The sequence below is a fragment of the Sturnus vulgaris genome, chromosome 21, assembly GCF_052056855.1.
Source record: "Sturnus vulgaris isolate bStuVul1 chromosome 21, bStuVul1.hap1, whole genome shotgun sequence".
Taxonomy (NCBI): Eukaryota; Metazoa; Chordata; class Aves; order Passeriformes; family Sturnidae; genus Sturnus; species Sturnus vulgaris.
In genome coordinates, this window is record NC_142263.1 from 873,924 (window position 1) to 896,404 (window position 22,481).

General features: G+C 46.9%; 1 protein-coding gene across 2 annotated transcripts in view; it reads left to right on the forward strand.

The window, feature by feature from the left end:
- NF1 (neurofibromin 1) overlaps positions 1–20,626 on the forward strand; it is a 71,338-nt gene extending 50,712 nt beyond the window's left edge. For both annotated transcript variants that reach the window (XM_014881132.2, XM_014881133.2), the window contains 22 exons: positions 156–588; positions 813–1,153; positions 1,884–2,086; positions 2,358–2,551; positions 2,902–3,042; positions 3,272–3,551; positions 4,634–4,848; positions 5,142–5,203; positions 5,328–5,442; positions 6,228–6,329; positions 7,123–7,263; positions 7,605–7,731; positions 8,270–8,401; positions 8,901–9,036; positions 9,760–9,917; positions 10,727–10,849; positions 11,531–11,658; positions 12,141–12,241; positions 12,659–12,801; positions 12,912–12,958; positions 13,573–13,789; positions 16,052–20,626. In XM_014881132.2, coding sequence (XP_014736618.2) covers positions 156–588; positions 813–1,153; positions 1,884–2,086; positions 2,358–2,551; positions 2,902–3,042; positions 3,272–3,551; positions 4,634–4,848; positions 5,142–5,203; positions 5,328–5,442; positions 6,228–6,329; positions 7,123–7,263; positions 7,605–7,731; positions 8,270–8,401; positions 8,901–9,036; positions 9,760–9,917; positions 10,727–10,849; positions 11,531–11,658; positions 12,141–12,241; positions 12,659–12,801; positions 12,912–12,958; positions 13,573–13,789; positions 16,052–16,194 — 3,682 coding nt within the window. In that variant the 3' untranslated portion in view covers positions 16,195–20,626. The remainder of the gene's footprint in view (positions 1–155; positions 589–812; positions 1,154–1,883; positions 2,087–2,357; positions 2,552–2,901; positions 3,043–3,271; positions 3,552–4,633; positions 4,849–5,141; positions 5,204–5,327; positions 5,443–6,227; positions 6,330–7,122; positions 7,264–7,604; positions 7,732–8,269; positions 8,402–8,900; positions 9,037–9,759; positions 9,918–10,726; positions 10,850–11,530; positions 11,659–12,140; positions 12,242–12,658; positions 12,802–12,911; positions 12,959–13,572; positions 13,790–16,051) is intronic.
- The last annotated feature ends 1,855 nt before the right edge of the window (positions 20,627–22,481 follow it).

A 22,481-nucleotide genomic window follows, 5' to 3' on the forward strand; every position in this document is an offset into this window, starting at 1 on the left:
TCCTGGTGTCCCTGCTGTGGCCCAGGGCTCACAGGACAGTGCCAGGGTCAGTCTGGCTCACGGACAGGACTGGGATGCTCTTGGTGTTCTGGGCACCAAGGGCTTTGTGCTGTGGGCCTCAAACATGACCCAGCTGTGCCTGTCCTGTCTTACAGGTTCAAGACTGGTCAGATCAACGGGGATTTGCTGATCTACCACGTGCTGCTGACCCTGAAGCCATACTATGCAAAGCCATATGAAATCGTGGTGGACCTCACACACGCTGGCCCCAGTAATCGCTTTAAAACAGACTTTCTTTCTAAATGGTTTGTAGTTTTTCCAGGCTTTGCTTATGAAAATGTCGCAGCAGTTTTTATTTATAACTGTAACTCTTGGGTCAGAGAATACACCAAATACCATGAAAGGCTCTTGACAGGTTTGAAAGGGAGCAAAAGGCTTGTTTTCATAGACTCTCCAGGGAAGCTGGCAGAGCACATCGAACACGACCAGCAGAAACTCCCAGCAGCTACCTTGGCTTTGGAGGAGGACTTGAAAGTGTTTCACAATGCTCTCAAACTGGCTCATAAAGACACCAAAGTTTCTATTAAAGTAAGTGCTTTTAATGCAGTTCCTAGTGATCTGTTATGTTTGTGTAAGGATTGGAATATGATTTCACCATTTCTTAATTCTCCTCCCTTGTCTAGAGGAGAAATCACAACTGTCTGGTATGCCCCATTAGGAAGTACAAAATTTCACACAGTTATCTTTTCTGGAAGTAGAAGTGTGAGCTTTCCTGTCCTGGTGTGATGACCAGAGTTTTCTGTGTCCCCAAGGTCGGCTCCACGGCGGTGCAGGTGACATCGGCAGAGCGCACGCGGGTGCTGGGCCAGACCGTGTTCCTCAACGACATCTACTACGCCTCTGAGATCGAGGAGATCTGCCTGGTGGACGAGAACCAGTTCACCCTGACCATTGCCAACCAGGGCACCCCTCTCACCTTCATGCACCAGGAGTGTGAGGCCATCGTCAGGTCCATCATCCACATCCGCACGCGCTGGGAGCTGTCCCAGCCCGACTCCATCCCCCAGCACACCAAGATCCGGCCCAAGGACGTGCCTGGGACCCTGCTCAACATCGCCCTGCTCAACCTGGGCAGCTCAGACCCCAGCCTGAGGTACAGACACTGCTACTGCTGCTGCTCTGCTCACTGCCAGGGGGGCTTCCAGGGCTGCTCCACTGCTAGAAATCCTCTCCTGGGAAAAGCAGCTTTTCTTCCACCACAGCTCCATAAAATGCGATTTCTGATAAATAAAGATTGAGTTTCTATGAATGAAGAAGGGCACACACTGTCAGAGGAAGTGAAGGCATGAAGGCAGTTTAATTTCTCTTTATAAGGAGAAGTAGTTCTGCTTTGCACTCTGTGTTTGTTGGGTACATATGATTTCCATGGTGTTGAGCTTCTTGTTTAAGAACATGGGAGCTGTACCCTTAGAGCAGCCTGTGATTTGTGTCAGGACAGGCTCCCCAGGCTGGGTGCTGACCAGAGGCACTCTGGGCTCTGGGCAGGCTCTCTCCCAGCAGCTCAGGTATACCTGGAGGGATTCAGAATTTCCTGGAACTCCAGGCTATTCTGAGAAGTCCAGTACAAAGCCCTTCCAACACACTCTGTAACCTTATCAGAAATTGTTCAGAGCAAGTGGAGAAAGAATTTCTTCTTTTTCTCCAAGGAAATTTTTTTTCTCCGAATTGTAACCAGTCCAAGGAAAAAGTTTGGGATTTAGATGTAATTTATACTACAGCAGCATTGAATTGATTTTTGGAATATCAGTACTGTGGTGTATAACATGTATATGTTCAAAAGTACAAAAAAGCTCTTACAAATCACACTGTTTGCTTTGTTACAGGTCTGCTGCCTATAATCTCCTATGTGCCTTAACCTGTACCTTTAATTTAAAGATTGAGGGCCAATTACTGGAGACTTCAGGCCTGTGTATTCCTGCCAACAACACACTATTTATTGTATCTATCAGTAAGACTCTTGCAGCAAACGAGCCCCACCTCACCTTGGAGTTCTTGGAGGAGTGTATTTCAGGATTTAGCAAATCTAGTAAGTAACTCCAGTGCTTGTTGAAAATTAATTTGAAAATATTTTAATCTCTAAAAAGATTTTAGATCTAGCTTAGTCCACTGAGCTTCCTCATTGGCTCTGTTGCTCTCTCCTTTTGCTTTGCCTTTCTGAAGCTTCTCTGCTTGCCCAGCGTTCTTTGCTCAACTCGGACAGGAATTATTTTAGGCACTAAAACTGAAAGGGCTGAGGAGGAGTTATTTCTGAGGAGAGGCCAGTGCTGGCTGTGTGTGACAAATGGGTTTTGTTGCAGGCATTGAGCTGAAGCACCTGTGCCTGGAGTACATGACCCCCTGGCTGTCCAACCTGGTGCGTTTCTGCAAACACAACGACGACGCCAAGCGCCAGCGCGTCACCGCCATCCTGGACAAGCTCATCACCATGACCATCAACGAGAAGCAGATGTACCCCTCCATCCAGGCCAAGATATGGGGCAGCCTGGGACAGGTAGGACTTCTGCTGGAAACAGACACCCTGCTTCCTGCACTTCAAATCAGGTTTCTTCTTTTATCAAGAGTTAGACTTTCAAGTGGGAAATAAAATGAAAATGGTGCTAAATTATAGTTCCTAGTTCTGAATCGCTGATAGTGAAACCTAATGGAATTCAGCTTTATGCTTCTAAAATTTGCATGGGCCTTTAGGCCAAAAGGGTAACGAGTCACTAAAATGGATGCTTCAGTTTGTGATAGTTGTGCATCTTCAGCTTAAGAAATGAATGATTGCTGTTTCAAGGGTGGTTCACTGTGGAAAAGTAAAGTTAATCTGACTGGTGAGAAAGGATTCTTTTTCTCTGTCAGATAACAGATCTCCTGGATGTAGTGCTGGACAGTTTCATCAAAACCAGTGCCACGGGGGGCTTGGGCTCCATCAAAGCTGAGGTGATGGCAGACACAGCTGTAGCACTGGCTTCTGGCAATGTCAAACTGGTGTCAAGCAAGGTGAGTTCCCTCCTAGCCTTCATTTCCTTTTATAGAATAATTTCAATTTATTTACTCCTGTGACACTGAGATGCTTTCTGGTAACTCAGGACAGGCCACAAGGCAAAACCCATGATAAAATATGTTCCAAGTAGTAGAGGAATTTCAGTGTTAAGTGTTGATGGTTTTTACTGAAGTTCTGAGCTGTGCTTCCTGTTTGAATAGAACAAAATGGTTGTTCTCTTTTCAGGTGATTGGGAGGATGTGTAAAATCATTGACAAGACGTGTCTGTCCCCCACGCCCACGCTGGAGCAGCACCTGATGTGGGATGACATTGCCATCCTGGCTCGGTACATGCTCATGCTCTCCTTCAACAACTCCCTGGACGTGGCAGCACATCTCCCCTACCTCTTCCACGTGGTGACTCTGCTGGTGGCCACGGGGCCCCTTTCCCTCAGAGCTTCCACTCACGGGCTCGTCATCAACATCATTCACTCTCTTTGCACTTGTTCACAGCTTCACTTCAGTGGTGAGCTTTTTTGGATTTTCAATGAAGCTGATTGCTTCTTAATTTGTTTAACAAATATTTGAGTTGTCTCTCTCTGCAAACTATTCTGAGAGTTTGAAAATAGTGGGTTTTGGTTCAGCATGAATACAAATCAGAATGAGGATATGATCAACAAGAAATGAGTATGGAATTAAAAAATATCTCACTTAGAGCAGGTGCATAATGTAAAGTGTTTGTATAATGGGTTTTAGAAAAGGAGAAGAAAGTACCAGTGATTTTCTGGTAAGGCAAAGGAGAAAATACATCTGTGCTAAAACTGGCTCATGTGCATCTTGTGAAGGGTTGCATAATATGGTAACAAAAATACCAATTACATAAGGGAATTGTGAAGTTACAGCGTTAAAACAGGTATTTTATTTACTGTTGTATTTTATCAGTCATAAAATAATTGATATTAGCAATTTGGCACATCTTAGCCCAGAAGCACAGTGTAAAACCAGGCTGAATTTTGTGCAGACGAAAAATTCAAAATGTATGTGGTCTTGTCTTTCTTTAAGTGTCTGAAATCTCATTTTCTGTCTGTACATATCAGCAGGGAGAGTGGGTGTGCACACACACAGAGGTGTCTGATGCACGGGGGTGCTGAGCCTCCTGCTCACACAGTGGGTTTGAAGTGCACTGAAATCAACTGAAAGGTCAGAACTGTAAAGATATTCAGTGCCAGAGCAGGGCCATCGTTTTCTTCTGCTTTAAGTGTTTTTCTTCATGTGAGTGCCAGAGCCAAAAGCAGAGTCTGCTGCAGTTTGAACTTCCAGTTCTGTCAATATTTCAGAGCAGGAACACTCTGGGTTTCCATTTTCTGAATCACTGTGAGGAGAACACACAGAGCCACATCCTCAGACAAGTTCCTCTGCAGCATTCTCTAGAATCCATTCCTTGTGCCTGGTTTCAGCAGCTGGGGCAGGGAGCAGAGCTGCTGTGCCTGACTTGGGGCAGTGTTGGGATGGGCACAGGGACCCCTTGGCTTTGGTGTCCCTGGGGGGGCAGAACGTGCATTGGAATTTCCCTGGTGTAAATCTAATATGTGCAACTTTATTCAACAGAGGAGACCAAGCAAGTTTTAAGGCTGAGCTTGACAGAGTTCTCCCTGCCCAAGTTTTATTTGCTGTTTGGGATCAGCAAAGTGAAGTCGGCAGCAGTGATCGCGTTCCGCTCCAGCTACCGCGACCGCTCCTTCTCGCCCGGCTCGTACGAGCGCGAGACCTTCGCCCTCACCTCGCTGGAGACGGTCACTGAGGCCCTGCTGGAGATCATGGAGGTGTGTGGGGACAGGAGAGGGGACCTGGGGACAGGAGAGGGGACCTGGGGACAGGAGAGTGACCCTGCGAGACAGGGCAATGACCCTGGAGGACAGGAGAGGGGCCCTGGGGACAGGAGAGGGACTCTGGGGACAGGGCAGTGACCCTGGGGACAGGCAGCAGGTACAGGGTTGTGCCTCCTCCCTGCTGACAGTTACCAGCTGATTTCTGAGAGCCAAACTCTGCACATTCCCAGTTGTACAAATGCATTTTCTCCATGTTACATCTACTCAAACCATCTAATTCTCTTTAGGCTTGTATGAGGGACATTCCAACGTGCAAGTGGCTGGACCAGTGGACTGAACTAGCTCAAAAGTAAGTCACAGGCTTCAAACCCTGACCCCTCCCTGCCTGTGCAGTACACCCAGAGTTCTCATCTTTTTATTTATATTTTGTTGTATTTATGTTGTTTAATGCACTGTGCTCTGTTTCTTCCCAGGTTTGCATTCCAGTACAACCCCTCCCTGCAGCCAAGAGCACTGGTTGTCTTTGGCTGTATAAGTAAACGAGTGTCTCATGGACAAATAAAACAAATAATCCGAATTCTCAGCAAGGTATATGGGTCTGTCTCTTTTCCTTTGTGACTCATAAAGTAGCTATTTTTAGCTTTATCTTCCCATCGAATATAGAACTTGGCATAATTTTAGGATAAATCTTTTTTCAAGCATATTTTTGTGTGGAACTGATGAATTTAAATTGATTTGGTGGCTTCTGAATTTAAAGTGAATGAGTTCCATCACTGCTGTGACTTCTAGAGTATCAACAGGTCTCAGTATTGAGTTTAAAACTCCTGACACAGGTGGATCCAGCAGTCAGTATTTGAATAAATGTGAAATTTTCTGTTAAGGCATTTACCAGCATGCACATGCATAGCTTCCTTTTTCTTAAAGGAACTGAATGTGTTGTAAGTAAATATAGTAAAGAGCTGATTTCTATCAGAAAACTTTGAAGCAGGTGCCTGGCTTGACAATGATGTTCCATCATTCTAAATCAGATTGTGTCCCATAGCAAGGCACAACTAAAGGTGTGTCCTTTAAGCATTTCATTAGAGTTTTATAGACACAAATTTGAATTGAATAGTGTCTAAATGATGAAAGAGCTTTTCTACAGCTCTTACAACCCCCTGCAGCCTGACTGTTAGGGTACACATTGTGCAGCCATACATTTATTTCTGCTGTCTAAATCTTCATTTGGAAAAGTTCTTGAGAGTTGGTTTAAAATGAGCTCAGGCTTTGTAAGTAATTGAGAAAAACAGTTATTGTGCAGAGCTTTGATCTTCTTTGTACAAAGCAGAATGTAATTGTGGTTGTATTTTTAATTATTCTCTTTTTTCAATAAGGGACTTGAGAGCTGTTTAAAAGGCCCTGATAATTATAATAGCCAAGTTCTAATAGAAGCCACAGTTATAGCCCTCACCAAGCTGCAGCCTCTTCTTAACAAGGTAAATCACTGGCTTTTTGAATAAAAGAGAATGTATTTTGTAAATTATTTTTATGGGTATAATCTCAGAAATGCAAGTGAAGTGTTGGGGTTTTTGAAGTTCACACTCTGTGTGACTCATGCATGGAAGGAGCACACATGGGAGGTGTGGCAGATTGTGGCACCAGTGCAAAGGCTTGAGAAATGCTGGGGCTGTTCTGTTCTGCCTCCTGGCACTTGGGCACAGGCTGTGCCCAGGCTGTGCCCGTTCCTTCCACAAGGCTCCAGTGCTGCCTTCAGCTCTGTGTGCTGGTGCCCTGCGTGCCAGGGTGGGGAACTGTGGGGTGCTGCTGGCTCAGGCAGCCAGGGGCACTGCCAGGCTCCTGTGTCAGAGCCTCGTGCAGCTCCTGGTGCTGAATAAAACCTGTTCTGGAAAAAGCTCTGCTCAGGAGACCCAGGATGTGTTGAGTGCCAGTTCATCCTGGGTGTGGTTCTGATTTTGATGAGGAAGTGCCTGCCCAGCTCTGTGTGCAGAGCTCAGTCCCTGTTCAGATGGAGAACAACTGAGCCATTTCTGGTCAGGCTGGCACAGGGCAATGTGGGTCTGACACTGTGTGAGCAAGGAAGGGATGGAGGTGAGGAGGAATGGCTTGGGAGCTGCAAACAAGGCTTGAAATGAATTTTCTTTCTATTGTTCACCTGTGCATTAACAGGTTCATGTGGAATGGATGTGGCTGAGGACAGAACCTCAAGGGGACAAACCCTCCCCTCACCTGCAGGAGCTGACTCTAAAGTGGCTCTTTCTGTCCCTGCAGGACTCTCCTATGCACAAGGCTCTGTTCTGGGTGGCCATGGCCGTGCTGCAGCTGGATGAGGTGAACCTGTACTCAGCAGGGACAGCCCTGCTGGAGCAGAACCTGCACACCCTGGACAGCCTGCGTGTGTTCAACGACAAGGTGAGCCCACAGCCTTCACTCGTGGCAGCAGTCAGAGCTGATAGAAAGGGGAAAGCCCCACCTTTGTCCTTGTGAACACTTGCTGAGCAACTAAACCTGGATTTGCATTAGAAATTGTTTCACTTGGATGATAGCCACAGACAAAGATGTGGAGAGAAGCTGTCATTACTTTGTTGGAAACTGCAACAGAAATGTCCAGATGTGAGCTGTGAGAAAGTGTTGATATTTTCCTGTAGCCTCTAAAAGTGCTGTTCTATCACTTAAACAAGAAACCTAACAAACTTAAGATGTCCTGAGTAACTTCCAGTGAGGTGCTCTTGTATTTTGTTTTTGTGGGTCAGAGCCCAGAAGAAGTGTTCATGGAGATCAGGAGACCACTGGAATGGCACTGCAAGCAGATGGATCATTTTGTTGGGCTGAATTTCAACTCCAACTTCAACTTTGCACTAGTGGGACATCTCCTGAAAGGTAAGAGTGCATGCTGCTCTCTGTTTGAGATGAACAGTCTTAGGAATAAAAACAAGTCAAGGGATAAAGAGGCCACACTGGGTGGTGGATATTGAGTAACTTGGATTACAGAGTAGATACAGAATTGAACACTCTTGGATTAAAGGACTTTGCCTTTATACATCTCTTGTGAAGGTGTTTAGTGCTGCTGCTCAAAGTTCTGAACTGTCACAGGGTGCAGAGCTTCATTTGCTGCAGTCCTTTTTCCTCCAGGAATGTCTCTCCCTGTTTGCCTGTGCTCAGACTCACTGGGTTTTTTAGAAGACTGATTTGTAAGATAACAGGTATAATGTATGCACAGACATTTGAAATGATGCAATTTTGAGGGGAGGGACAGAAAGTATTAGTCTTAAATGTGCCATTTCTGGTAGCACTGTGCTCTCTCACCCTTGAGATGGAATGTCTGAGAACGTGCTGGAAAATATTTCTAAATGCTTTCAAAATATTAGTGCTTCATAAATATGGATTCAAAAATTAAATACAGTCTTTTGCTTCTTAGGGTACAGGCATCCTTCCCCTACCACTGTAGCAAGAACAGTAAGGATTTTGCACACACTCCTTGCTCTGGTTAACAAACACAGGAACTGTGACAAGTTCGAGGTGAACACCCAGAGCGTGGCTTACCTGGCAGGTAATGAACCAAACCTCCCTCCCAGTCTGGGCTGACTGAAAAGGAGTGGATTATTATGGAATTCCTGCAGGTTCAGGTTGTTAAAATTGTACCAGCACAAAGAAAACTTGGAACGTGTGGGCAGGGTGGGCACACCTGGAAAGCTTTTTGGGGGCTGAGGGCTTTGCCAGCACAGCACCTACTCTGCAGCTTTGGGACTTCTTCAGGGAGGCTGGAGGTTTCTTAGTGTAAATACTCCACGGTGTGCCTGACAGCATTCAAGTTTCCAGTGGTCTGGACATAGGAACTGTGACTATGTGAGGGCAAATTTGTAAATCTTGTCGTTGTAACTGGACGGGAAATAGAATTCTTTGTACATGACCTGCTTTTGATGTGTGCATTTCCTGAGTGTAACTGCAGCTCAGTGGTGTTGGTGGATGTAAGTAAGAGGTGCAGATGGGTGCAAGGTTGTTGCTGTTGCTCACTGTGTGCTGGCCTTGCCTGTGTCTGTGCTCTGCAGCCCTGCTGACGGTGTCTGAGGAGGTGCGGAGCCGCTGCAGCCTCAAGCACAGGAAATCTCTGCTGCTGACAGACGTCTCCATGGAGAACGTTCCCATGGACACGTACCCCATCCATCACACTGACACTACCTATAGGTTGGTTGTCTCACTCTTAGAGAAGTTACCCACATTTCAAAGCCTGTTTCCTTTAGTGAGTGAGCTCTGGTGGCTCCTGAGCAATTTGCTCTTTACACTGGGATCAGGAGTGACAGAGAAATTTGGATGTGCAATTTGTACAGATTTAATTTTCAGAGCTTAATTGCTCTGGAGGCTCTGAAACCTTTTGCTAAAACCTTTCTACAGGACCTGATTTAATCTCAGTTATATTTTAGAAGAACATTTTGTTTGTCCTTTTAAGAACTCCACAGCATGTACCTGTCTGTGCCACTGGGAAACCTTGGCACTTTGTTACAGCCTGTGTGCAGCCAGAGAGATCAGCCAGGAAATCAACTGAAGTGCCATGGAGAGCCTGTGTCCTCAACAGGGAGCACTTCACTCATGATCTCTCTTTTTAGCATTGAGATTGAAGAGGCTGATTACTAAATATATTTCATCTTGCCCTATAGGCTGATTTGCTTGTGTTCTTTTCATTGCTTTATCTTTTATCTCTTCAGCATCACATTCACATCAGATTGTTTGTTTTCACTAGCTCAGACATCTTTGCAAGCAAAGTAATTACTATTTGTTATTATGTGTTTTGGGGAAATTACCCAGGTAGGAAAGATGGATTTAAGAAAGGATAGTTTGGCTGCTCGAAAAAGCTCTGCCTAACTAGCACAGTTTTAAGATTTTCTTAATTGAATTTCTCTGCACTTTCAGGACACTAAAGGAACACCAGCCCTGGTCATCCCCCAAGGGGTCAGACAGACACCTGGCTGCCAGTTACCCAACAGTGGGACAGATCAGCCCTCGCACCCGGAAATCCATGAGCTTGGACATGGGGCAGCCTTCACAAGCCAACACTAAAAAGCTCCTAGGTTATTAACATAACTAATTTATTCATCTGTCTACAGAATACCCTGGGAGGCGTTACTGGAGAAAAATTGTTCTTGTATCTGGCTTTAAGGGCTTATTCCTGATTGAGAGGAATAAGTGCAGTTTCTGCAAAATGCAAATTTCAGGGCACTGGACAGTTAAAGAGGACTCAGTTCTTTTGGTCATGAAGAGGGGGAGTGAGAGTGATCCTCAAAATGTGCATGTTGAGGAAAAAAGCTATTCCAGATCCTGAAGATTCTTAGGGCCAGTTTTGTGCTCCCAGCCCTTTCCAGCAAACCCAGGAAGTGGATATTTAGCTGCTCCATGGAGTGCTGTGGTTGGGGCTGGAGGAGATGGTCCCAGAACGTGGTAGATGTGTGTAAAACAATCTGATTTGTACTCATGGCTTCTCAGGGCATCATGTTTACAAGCTGAGTTGCTTTGCAGAACTTGTGGAAGCCCTTTGGCGTTACACAGGTGGAAGAAGAGGGGCATTTCCTTCATCCCAGCCCTTTCCTGCTTCCTTTTCAGTAACCACATCCTGGCATGTGTATTCTGTGTGGGGGCCAGGAGTCCATGGCATGCCCCCCTGACTAATTGCATGCTCCCTCCTGTGCATTGTGAAGCACTCTGGAAGCTGTGATGGAGAGCGGCATGGTGTGATCGTATTTTCTGTCCCATCCCTGAGAATGGTGAAAAGGTCCCCAGATTCCTGTCAACACACAGTAGATAGGGGAGTAGCTTGGCCAGGAAAAAGGTAGAATATGGATTTAGGTTTAATGTTTTTAATTGCCTGATAAATTGTTTTTAGGTACAAGGAAAAGTTTTGACCATTTGATATCGGACACAAAGGCTCCTAAAAGGCAAGACATGGAATCTGGAATCACAACGCCTCCCAAAATGAGGAGAGTAGCCGAAAATGATTATGAAATGGGTGAGACACAGGACTAACATTTTAAGAATAATACTAATTATAAACACTTTGTATAGCTATACAAAGGACTATTTCTAAATTCAGTGTTTATTTACCAAGGTTACTCCAAGGTAAGGGAGAAGCACCTTTCTTAGCAGTGCCTTCTGCAGGGTGCAGCCTTCATATCTCTGGCAGCTGCACTGGAGCTGCTCAGTTTACAGGTGCAGAATCAGGGGCAGCTCTAAAGGACTGCATGTAGGAGTGCAATTAAGTAAATAGCATTTGGCCTTCTATAAGTTAATAAGCCCCAGCTGCAAATTCCTGCAGGAGATGGAACGTGAGCTGATGCCTGGAATGCCTCTCTTCATCTTCTCCCCCATCTGCTTCCTGTGCCCCCACCCCCAATTGCAATGCAAGACCAGGGTTCTTCTCTTGTATCTGCCTGACCCTAAATTTGGTACTTACACCCCTGGGCCTGTATTTCACTGAAGAGGAAATTGGGGTTTTTGTTTGCCATCTGATAACACATCCCATGTAGTGGTGCAGTGCTGCTGCACTACAGCACAGTTGTGGCTTTGACCTTTGTGACGAGGCCGGTGAGCTCTGAGGTTTGCACACGACTGACCCTGGTGTGCAGAACCTGATTTTGTCTTGCTTTGGGTTTATTTTGCTCTGGATGAGTTGCTCTTTTTTATCTGGCAGAAACCCAGAGAATTTCACCACAGCAACACCCACACCTCCGGAAAGTTTCTGTTTCTGAGTCAAACGTCCTCCTGGATGAAGAAGTTCTGACTGACCCAAAAATTCAAGCACTGCTGCTTACAGTTCTTGTAAGCTTTCTTCTCTATGTTGTCTGCTATTTTCTGATGTCCTTCTATCTCCCAGCAAAACAAACATGTTCCTTGGAGTTTTTCCTGGCTGAGTTTATGATAAACTATTTTGTATAATTAAAGGTTATTAACACATTATAGTTTAAAAGAAATGAATATTATTGGAATCCCAGCATAATTCAGTTTAAAAGTTATTAACTAGTAACAGAGGTGCAGTCTGCTAGCACTTTCTTCAGCTGTACCACTGCAGTTCCCACTCCAGCTACGATTCAAAGAGACTCAGTTGTGTAAAAAACTGAGGAGATACATTGATTGGCAAAACACAAGTTGTTGCCAACTGTTCCTGTTGTTTCCAACAGAGACATAAATCAATCTTTTCTAATGCTGCTTTCTGCTAGTCAGAAATCTTAAACCCTTCAAAGCTTAAACCCTTTAAGCCAAGGCTGTAAGCCCCAGTGCACTAATGGCTCCTTCCCTGCCAGGCCACGCTGGTGAAATACACCACGGACGAGTTTGACCAGCGCATCCTCTACGAGTACTTAGCAGAAGCCAGCGTTGTCTTCCCAAAGGTCTTTCCTGTTGTGTGAGTACCTGAAGTTCTGCTTACAGTAACTCTGTACCTGCCTCTTCTTTAGAGGTCTCTGGTCCAGGACAATCATCTACAAGGCACTTGCTTGTGTGGAGGTTACAGGCTGCAGTCTGCCCGTGCTGGTTGATTTTAAGTTTTGCCCCAGGTGTTTCAAAGCTGATTTGAAGCAGGTGCTCTTTGGGGGTTTCTTTAGACACCTGCTGTAGTTTTGCTGGAGTGAATATGTGTAAAGGAAACCCAGCTGTCAGAAGTTAAGGTGAGCAGGTGTTCACAAAGTGACATCATTAGAGTCCTCATGGAACAGAGTTGGGAATTGTGTTGTGAAATCACTGGGGGGGGTGAAAATTCCCCCTGAACTGCTGGTTTATTTTATTTAATGACCAAGATCTAAGCCACTTCTCCTTTCTTCAGGCATAATTTATTGGATTCCAAGATCAATACCCTTTTATCGCTGTGCCAGGATCCAAACTTGTTGAATCCAATTCATGGGATTGTGCAGAGTGTTGTCTACCATGAGGAGTCTCCACCCCAATACCAAACGTCCTATCTACAGAGTAAGTATTTTTCCTTTCTTTAAAAACACTGCTGTACTGGGAGCACTCTCTGTTGTTCTCTATCAGGTGAGAGCTGGGCTTTCATGGTGGTGTTCCATTTGTTGTTGCAGGTTTTGGATTTAATGGGCTGTGGAGGTTTGCTGGCCCCTTCTCCAAGGTAAGAGCTCTGTGGGTTCTGGGCTGTTTGGCCTTTCTGGGCACTTTGGTGCTACAGCAAAGATGCTCCTAAGGAGCATCATTCTCTTGAGAGTGAGCAGAGAGGTCAGGGGCACCTCCAGGGCTAAATCAGCCCTGGGCCTGCAGCAGGTGCTGTGATAGATAAGTTACCAAAGTGGGGTAAAAGCAGCCAGGTGTGTGAGTGCAGCTTTTCCTGATCCCAGGGTCACTTCATTACATGTATCTGACAGGCTAGGGGGTTAATTTGATAAGTGATGATCCCACAAGGCTAAATTTTGTGTTGGAGCAGAGCCAGTGGAGCACTGCCTGTGTGTCCAGCCAGCCCAAGGGAAGTGTGGGTTGGGGCAGGGGCTCTGCAGCCTCTTTTCCTGTCCCTGGGCTCTCACACACTGAGATCACACTGACACCTGGTCTGCAGTGTGTACATTTAGATTGGTCTGGACAAGGCCACAAATTAGTTTTTACAGATTCATCAGACAGTCTTGAAAATTTGCAGACAAAACAGTGGGACTTGAGAGTGAGCTCTGGAGCAAAGCTCAAACTGACAGGAAAGTACAAAGGAAAGAACAATCGTTTTTCTCCTATCTCTTATAGCAAACCCAAATTCCAGACTATGCTGAGCTCATAGTGAAGTTCCTTGATGCCTTGATTGACACATATTTGCCTGGAATTGATGAGGAAACCAGTGAAGAATCTCTCCTGACCCCCACCTCTCCATATCCTCCAGCGGTGCAGAGCCAGCTCAGCATCACTGCAAACCTCAACCTCTCCAACTCCATGACCTCACTTGCCACTTCCCAGCACTCCCCAGGTCAGTGCCTGTTCTGGTACCATCTGGCTGGGGGAAATGTGGGAATTTCCTGGTTTAGGAGCCTCGTTGGCTCTCTGGATATGTTTATGTGTCAAACATTGGTGCATTGTGGAGTCAAATGAATATTGGACTGTTCCTGAGCTGTTACTCTGTTGGTTCAGATCTTGAATTTTATCCAGCTCAAAAATTGCTTCCCAGGTCACTCCATGGGAAGAGAAGAGAATTAAGGGCATCAGAACAGCAGCACCTATGTGTGGAATAGCCCTGCAGGGATCCCTGGCTCACAGGCACTGGGATGGTTTGTTCAGGGTGCAGAGGAGCAGCAGGAGTAAAGCAGGGCTGTTGGAATGATTTGGGGACAGGGGTTTCTTAGGGAACAGACCTTGCATCCAGTGTGGAAACATTCTGGGCAGCATTTCCGTTTGGAACACAGCAGCAGCAGCAGCTCCAGCAGTTCCTTTCCAAGGATGAGGTGATGGTGCAGGATTGGGCTCTCTGCAAGGGAAAGAAACATTTTGCTCTGTAAATGTCCTCCTTCCTTCTGCCCCACTTTCCATTCCCTCTTCCTTTACAAGTTGAGAGGAAGGAATTAATCCAGCTCATCAGACATTCCTTCCAAGTGCTGTGCAAACAGATGGCTTTTGTCAAAGGCTGGTTAAGAGTCTCCACAAACAGAGTTGGGAACTAGGGAACTCGTTCAGGTTAACAGTGAGTCTGAAACAACACACTGCTGGCACTCTGAGCACTGTTTGATTGGAAATTAAATTCAAAACATCAGTGAGAAGGCCACGTGTTCAGCAGCACTCAGTTAAAAGAAACACTTTCAGCCAAGTGAGTTTTTTTATTATGGCTACAAATACTAAGTTGCAGATACATGAAAAATTCATTTCTTGCATCTGGAAACAACTAGGCAGGATCATTGTTTATAAATGTTTTGTCTGTCACCATCTCTGTTCCTTTTCCTCCCCTTCCGTGTCTCACGGACATCATTCACTTACGTTTATTTCTTTCATTCTGTGTCTGTGAAGCTTTTCTGCCTTGCTCTAAGTCTGCAGTTTTCATGCAGCTGCCTCATCCAGGTACTCTCTTCTTTCATCATATTTGCACGAAATGCTGCTTGAGCTGTGTTAGGGCCTGGCTGTGGCATGAGGAGCAGTTTCTGACACGGGAATGGCTTCAGCAAGTGCTAAGCTGGTGCATTTCTTGGGGGTGCCAATAATACTTGGTGGTACAGCAGACAAAGTCACCCACAGCCTTGAGAATAAATCTGGTAACAGACAAGTGGATGCTTAATATGGAAATCACTCTGCTGCACGTGTGAAGCTAAAATGAACTGTTTGGTGTGAGCTCTTTAGATTGACCAGGACTCAGCTCTGACTGCAGGGACACACAAACAGACAGTAACACTAACAGTAACAGAACTTTGTTCTAACTTTTGTATTTGCTGTCAGACATCCTAATTTTTGCTGCTGATTGTAGTTGTATCCTCTTGCATAAAACCACTGGTCCTGTTCTTCATTGCTGGTGCTGCACCTGTCCCATGGGTGTGAGGTGCTGGTGAACACTCACCAGACAGACAGAGTGTGGCAGCTACAGGAGGGGTAACTCACAGCAGTGTCAGCATAAAGAGCAAGAAAGGAGCTGGTCTGCACAAATCCCAGCTCTGGGCTGTTGGGTCTGCAGTGACAGTGCCCAAAGCCACTGCCCAGGGCTCTAATGCCAGGCATTGGGTGGTGGTGTCTTGTCAGCCTGGGATCTTCACTAAAGCACTTCAGTTTTGAGGTTGGTTTGATAGGAGACTTTCAGCAAAGCTTCTCAGAAGGGTCTAAATTTGTGGGCACAAACCTGTCTGGTGCCATCCTCATCCTGACCCCCACAAGCCTCTTCCTGCCCCTGGTGGGCTGAACTCAGCAGTCACACTTGTCATGAAAAGTCCTGTTTCAGTTTCTGTGTGCCCATTTCCAGTCAAGACTCTCCTTAGGAAACTGTTTCTTTACCCATTAAGAGTCAGCTTGCTGAGTTATTTTTCCTCCTTCCTTCACTTCAGCAGACTTTTGTTTTCAGCAGGACAGCCAGGTTTTCTTGGTTTTGCTCACCCTTTGCCCTCCGCCGGCCCCACAGGCTGGAGGGCAGCAGCGAGCGGCTCTGCAGCCTTTACCTGCCACCAAGGGATTTGATTCTTTCGAACTCGGGCGGGCGGAGCTCGGCGGGGTCGGGCCTTCGGGGGCAGCGGGGCTCAGCGCTGCGCTTGTGTCTCCGCAGGGATCGACAAGGAGAACGTGGAGCTCTCGCCCACCGCCGGCCACGCCAACAGCGGGAGGATGCGCCACGGCTCCGCCAGCCAAGTGCAGAAGCAGCGAAGCGCCGGCAGCTTCAAGCGTCACAGCATCAAAAAGATCGTGTGATTGTCGCTTTTTAATTTTATTTTTTATTTTTGGACCTGACTGACACGCGCGGCCCCTCGCGAAGGGCCCCCCACCGGGTGTGATGCTGCACTTGATCTGTACAGTTCCCATCCCGACAGCCGCGTTGCCAGATGATCAACTCCTGACCCACTGCCTGAGTTAACGCCTTCATTCATTGCCCGTGCTCGGTTCCAGCCGCTGTTCAGAACCACGCGTGTGCCCCGGGGGAGGGTGGAGTTCTGTAGCGCTGCAGAGCCGCGTCTTGTTCCAATCCAAAGCCATTTCCCAGCCCCGCCGTGTCTGCTCCGGCCTCAGGTGTTTCCTAAGGGAAGTGATCCTGAGCCCTCTTTGCACGCCTCAAGGTAGTAGTGGCTTCCTGAGCCAGGGAAGTTTCTCTAACCCTGGTTTTAATCCAAACCTATAAGATTTTAGCTGTGTACTTTTTTTTACCACACTGAGAAGTTCATGATAGCTGCAGTACAAGGAGCTTAACAGAAGTGGTGGATTAGGTTAAATTTCAGGTAATTAGCAATAAAGGGGGGAGGAAAAGGAGGCTGCAGGAGTCCCTCATTCCCAAGACCAAGCTTCATACACTTGGACTGTACGTGGACCAGACTGGACAAACTGGCTTTTTTTCCAAAGCTTCTTTTTTTTTTTTTTTTTTTTTTTTTGCTGTACTTTATCTGGCCTGAGGAAGTTGTACAGGGGAAAATCCCTGGGAACTGACCCTCGGGCTGTCATTGTAGCACCTCTCTTAGTTCTGCCCTTCCCAACAATGCGCACCTTGGAGAGCTCCCGGCAGAACATCCAGTGGGGAATGGAGGGAAAATGGGATGGATTCATTCCCGGCTCTGGGGGATAGTGTGTGGCAGAGCTGCCCCTGTGCTGCCCGAGCAGGGGCAGAGAGAGCCACGTCCGCTCAAGGTACATGAATTTCACTGAACTGACACTGTGTGCAATGGCAGGGGGCGGGTCCGGGGCTCCCGCGGGGTTTCACAGACCTGAGGCTGTCGGGGCCGGGGACGGGCACGGCTGCTGCGCTGGCAGGGAGGAGCCGGAGGCGGTGCCGGTGCCGGCCCCGCTGTGGGGGCCACGGCCCCGCGGGCTGGGCTGGCCGGCTTGGGACGAGCTGGAGTTCAGGCAGGGGCTGTGTCCCTGGAGGCTCACGCAGCTCCTGCTCAGAAACAGATCCGCTTCCCAGTTTCAGATCCCTCTGCTGTGGTAGGAATTAACAATCCTTCAGTGGCTTTAAAGGAAAAAAAAAAAAGTATATCCATTAGGTAAAAGCCAGTCCTCCAGTGCAATCCTTAGTGGCTTTCAGTAAATCAAACTCCACAGCTAAATTATTAGAGAATGGTACAATTAAGGGTTCCAGTTTATTGCTATAGCACATAATTCCCATGTATCCACACAGTAACAATGTAACATTTATGTAAATAAAAATACCTTTATTGTATTGATTCATAAAATAACAATTTCTTTAATTTGTTTACAGTCCTGGAAAAACTATGAACACAAACTTCATATGCAAATAGTTTGCCAAAACAAGAGAAAAACTTAGAATTAGCAGTCATGGAATAAGCAGGCTAGAAAGGTGAACTGGTGCAATTAACCAAATCCCCTCACTCGGGTGGTGCAGGCGCCAGGGCAGGAACGTGGTCACTGCTGACACAGAGCGGGGTCTAAGCAGGGCCGTGAGGCTGAGCAGGGCTCAGGGACAGAGCAGGAGCTCAAGCCTTGGGTTTGGGGTCCCCAGTGTTAGAAACCATTGTCATCCCACAGCTCAGATTGTGAGGAACCACCTCACCCCTGGTGTCACTGGGGTTTGCACTGGGTTGTGCCCAGCCGAGCTGGTTCCAGCCCTTCCCGTTTTGCTGAGGACAAGGAATTGTAGAAGCCTGAGGATTTGTATGTAGGAGGAAAACAAGAATCTCTTGTAAAGGTGGTGTGCTGTTTTCAGTTGTTTCTCATATGAGCAGGTCTCCTGCAAACAGTGGTTCTAGAGAACTGATTTTGTTTGGGCAGAGGGCAAGCCCTTCCCTGTTGTGCATCGCCCATGTCAGCAGTGTCCCTCCATCAGAACTGCTGTGCTCCCTGCAGCACAGAGATGTGGGAGCACAGGGGACAGGGATGAAAGTCACCTTCCCTGTGAGAACTACTCCAGGCTCTCAGTCCCAGCTGAAAAAACTGGTCTCTTCATAAAGTCATTGAACAAAACTGAATTTCCTCTTTCCTGGAAGGAGGGAGTCAGTTGGAGTTCTCCCTGTATGAGAGGTTCAGTGAGAGGGCCTGGACTCTGGCAGAGCAGAGGTATCAGACACCTGTGTCAGGTAATGGGTGAACTGGGGTGTAAGGACTGCTGATGGCCAAGGTTTAATTTGGGATCGTGTGTGCCCCGATAGACAGGAACATTGTCTCCTAGTACTGGTGCTTGGGAAGCTTGTGCTTGGCTCCCAGGGAACCATGGCCTTTGTGTAATGATTAAACCCCCATCAGTAATTAGTTGTTGAGTGCCTTACTGTCACTGCATCGCTCCCTCCAGCAGCTGCTGCTGGGATTTGCCTTTTTCTTTCTCACATCCTCCTTCCTTTGTTCTTGCCCTGTTTGAGCACTCTCCATCTCATTCCACCCCTTCCTGGGAGCCCTGCTCCCATCCCGGGCTGCTCCATCCTCTCTCCACCTGCTGCTCTGTTCCCTGGTGACCAGCAGGTTGTTGCTGGTGACAGTGTGGGTGTGAGCCCTGACCTGACACGTGGGAGCCCCATCCCAGGGTCCCCAGTGCCACTGCGCTCCGGGCACCCCGCGGGCCACTGGCAGTGGCTGCTCCAGGCTCTGCTGCTCCAGGCTCTGCTGCAGGGCTGGAGCTGCAGCCCCAGAGTCCCTGTGCTCTGACATGAAAACTTAAAATGCAGAGAAATCCAATTGGAACGCGTGGACCATGTAAGGCCCTCCCGGGGAGCGTGTGTGACCCCCTGGCTCAGAGCCCGTTCCCTGCCCCGCACTGACCACAGCTCAGTACTGTAAAGACAATTAACATTCTGTTTGTGTTTGTATTTTCCCTGACTTAAAGATAACTCAGTAGTATTTGAGTAGTGCATAACCTACCTGTAATGATGCCGATGTTTCTGCTTTACCGTGCATGAGGTTTCCCAGGACAGGGAGCATTTCCCTGAGCCTCGTGGGCTGAGCCCCCGGCACGGCCGGGGCTGCCTCTGACCCGGGTTGTAGGTTTTAGGGCTTTTTCTGTTTCATTCTAAGGTTAATTTCTTTCCGAAGTCACAAAGCACGTCCTATTGTTATGCAACAAACCACAGACAGTCACTCAGAGTGTTGGTCCCACCTTTTTTTTTATGCAGTATATTCACCTGTAAATAGTTTTTGTGTAAAATTTGACAGAAAAGTATATTTACTACACTGTAAATACATGTGACAATATATTGTATTATTTTGCTTTTTTTGTAAAGCAGTTAGTTGCTGTATATGTATAACATACAAATTTGATTATTCTAGTGTTAGTAACTGTTAACTACTCCTCCTCCCTCCTGCTGGTGCGTTCTGTCATTTAAACCAGGAGCTGTGTCACTCACCCTGTGTATGATGTCACTGCTTCCATCCGGCCTCGGCTCCCCAGGGGTTCCGTGAGCCCAGTCCGGCCGTGCTGTCACACCCGGGCTGTGAGCCTGCAGAGCCCGCTGGTCCCAGTGCCTGGGGGAGCTGTGGGGCACAGTGGTGGAAACCTGGTTTCAGATAATTATTGTTCACCCCGTTCTCCCCTCATGTATGTACTTCCCCCTTTTTTTTGAAGTAAAATGTAAATTGAACCTGCTCCCAGTTGTTCGAAGGTCATTCCCGGGGGCTGGGGCTGAAGGTGTGGATGCTGATGTCCTCTCTCTGTTGGGACAGGTTGGGGTGGGTTCTTTGGGGCTGCACCAAGGGATCCAGCCCAGTTCCAGAGCCCAACCACCCACTTTTTCTGAGGAAAATTAAGATTCCGGTTAAAATCCAGTGTCTGGGGTTTGTCTTCCCAGACTGGTGCTGCTCTGGGTGTGGGATCCTGCACAGATCTGAGATTGCCTGTGGTGACTGAGGAAGAAGAAAGCCCATTATCATGAATTTCATGTCACTTCAATAAGATTATCATAACTGAATAATAAATCAGAATATTTCTTTTTAAAATGTAAATTTAATATTGTAATAAAACAGCTGCTTGGTCTTTAAAGAACAATTCAGTATAATTTGTCTATTTGAGCTTTTTTTGCCTAGAAGCTTGAGGTTTCAGCTGTCAGGCAACTTCTCTGACAAATGACTAATCACATCTATTTTTCTTTTAGGGGGATACATTACTTTCCCATTAAAAATGTATAAGTACTTATATTCTGGCTTTGTGAGTCGTAAAAGGATGTAAAGACACATTAAAGTGTGACTGCATTGACGTCTTCTGAGACATCTTATTGTCCCTGCATGGTGAACAAACAGGCCTGCAGACACCTGCACAGGTGATTCCTGTCCTGCTCCTGGTGCCAGCTGGGGCTGCACAAGTGGAAGAGCAGCAGTGTGGGAACTGTTAAATTTCGTTTTCTTTACTTTGGAGGAAATGTTTCTTAGTTCTGAGTAGGACCTGGAGTAGGAGCCAGCACCTGCTCAATCACTGCTCTCAAAAACATTCCTAAAGTTCCTCTTCTGGACAGTGGAGCCTCCCTGCTACTTGAGATCACAAATACACTGTAGCCACAGGGAGGGAATGAAAGGAGAGTTTTCTTTTAGTTATGTATGCAGTTGGAAAAACTGTGTTTAGAGGAAAATTGCACTGTTGGAGCAGGCAATTCTGTCTAAGGAAATAGCTTCAAAATCCCTGCCCAGCTGATGCTGCTGAAATATTTTACAAGGGAAAATAAAAAAGTGAAAATGCAGAACTTACTTGAACTTGGAGAGTGAATTCTGTTCTGGAGCTAAAAGCTGCACAAGGAGGAAAAAAAAAAGAAAGTTGTTCATGGCTGAGCCCAGGATGGCTCAGAGCTGTTGGTGAAAGTGGCCCAGCACAGTCCCAGGTGAGATGGGTGATACCTGTTCCCTTGGGTGCTCTCATGGGATTGGGTTCTGCTTGGTCACTTGTGCCATTACCAAATGTTTTTTTCATGTCTGTCCTCCCCTTTGGCCCCTCAAAGGACAGGGGACAGAAAACCTGACCTCAGACAGCTCTAAGTGATGGATGAGCCACCTGAGCTACCTGTGTCACAGAAGTAACTCTGCCAAAGCCAACCCCCTGCAGCTGTGCAGCGCTGGGTCCCTCTCAGAGCACTGAAATGCCTTTCCCACTAGCAGAGTTAGGATTTTCAGGTGTGACTCCTTTGTGCCTTGCAACAGGGGCTCCGTAGTTGGCTGCTCCTCTGGTTAACAAGCTCTCAAGTGAAAATCACTCCTAGGCTTGTGTGGGTGGAAAGGGTACAAAAACAACTCCCATGATGTGGCTTGTTCAAACAAGTATGAGTTTGTTCTTCAAAGGAATCATGAAAAAACCTCTGATGATGGGATCTTTTGGGATATTTAAATGACAGTGCTATAAATAGCCAGGAGTAACTATATGCTCAAGAAAATCCCCCCTGAACTATTATTTTTTTCTTTTCTTCTCATTGCATGCTGTCCTTCAGACAAACTGGAAATATCTGTTCTGCTGCTTCCACCCTCCAGTTAGGTACTGGGAGAGCAAGGTCTGCCCAGGAGAGCTGGCTGTGCAGCAAGACACAGCAAATGCTGAGGAGCTGCTCACCCAGCCCTCCTCCTCCTCCTCCTCGGGCTGTGAGGGCACAGGGGGATGAAATGGCCAAGTCCACAAGAGGCTTCAGCAGTTCTGTCCCCATGTGTGTCTGACACAGGCTGTGGTTGTGACCTTGACAAATCCCTCAATGTTTGACCACCAGGCACTGTAAACGCTGGAATTGCCCAACACTAACAGCCAAGGGTGGCTGTCGGTTGGGAATTCTTAACGGACAAACCTCGGAGATCCTCAGATTAGGGACATCAAAAGGGCAAAGTCTCAACACCAATGGATTTTTCCACTTCATGTGTGGCACAATTTGTAGATTTTAAGTGGGTATTTAATATTAATTCCCAACTGCTCTAAACAGAAAGAGGCAAATCAGGAACTTTTCACAGAAAACTACACAAAATCAGTGATTTAGGAAGGACAATTCTGCTCATGACTGTGATTTCTCCAAGTTACTCATTTACACTCTCACGTACCAACTGCCTGCTGCAGGCACGTGTCAACAAACATCGGGCAGGTTTGA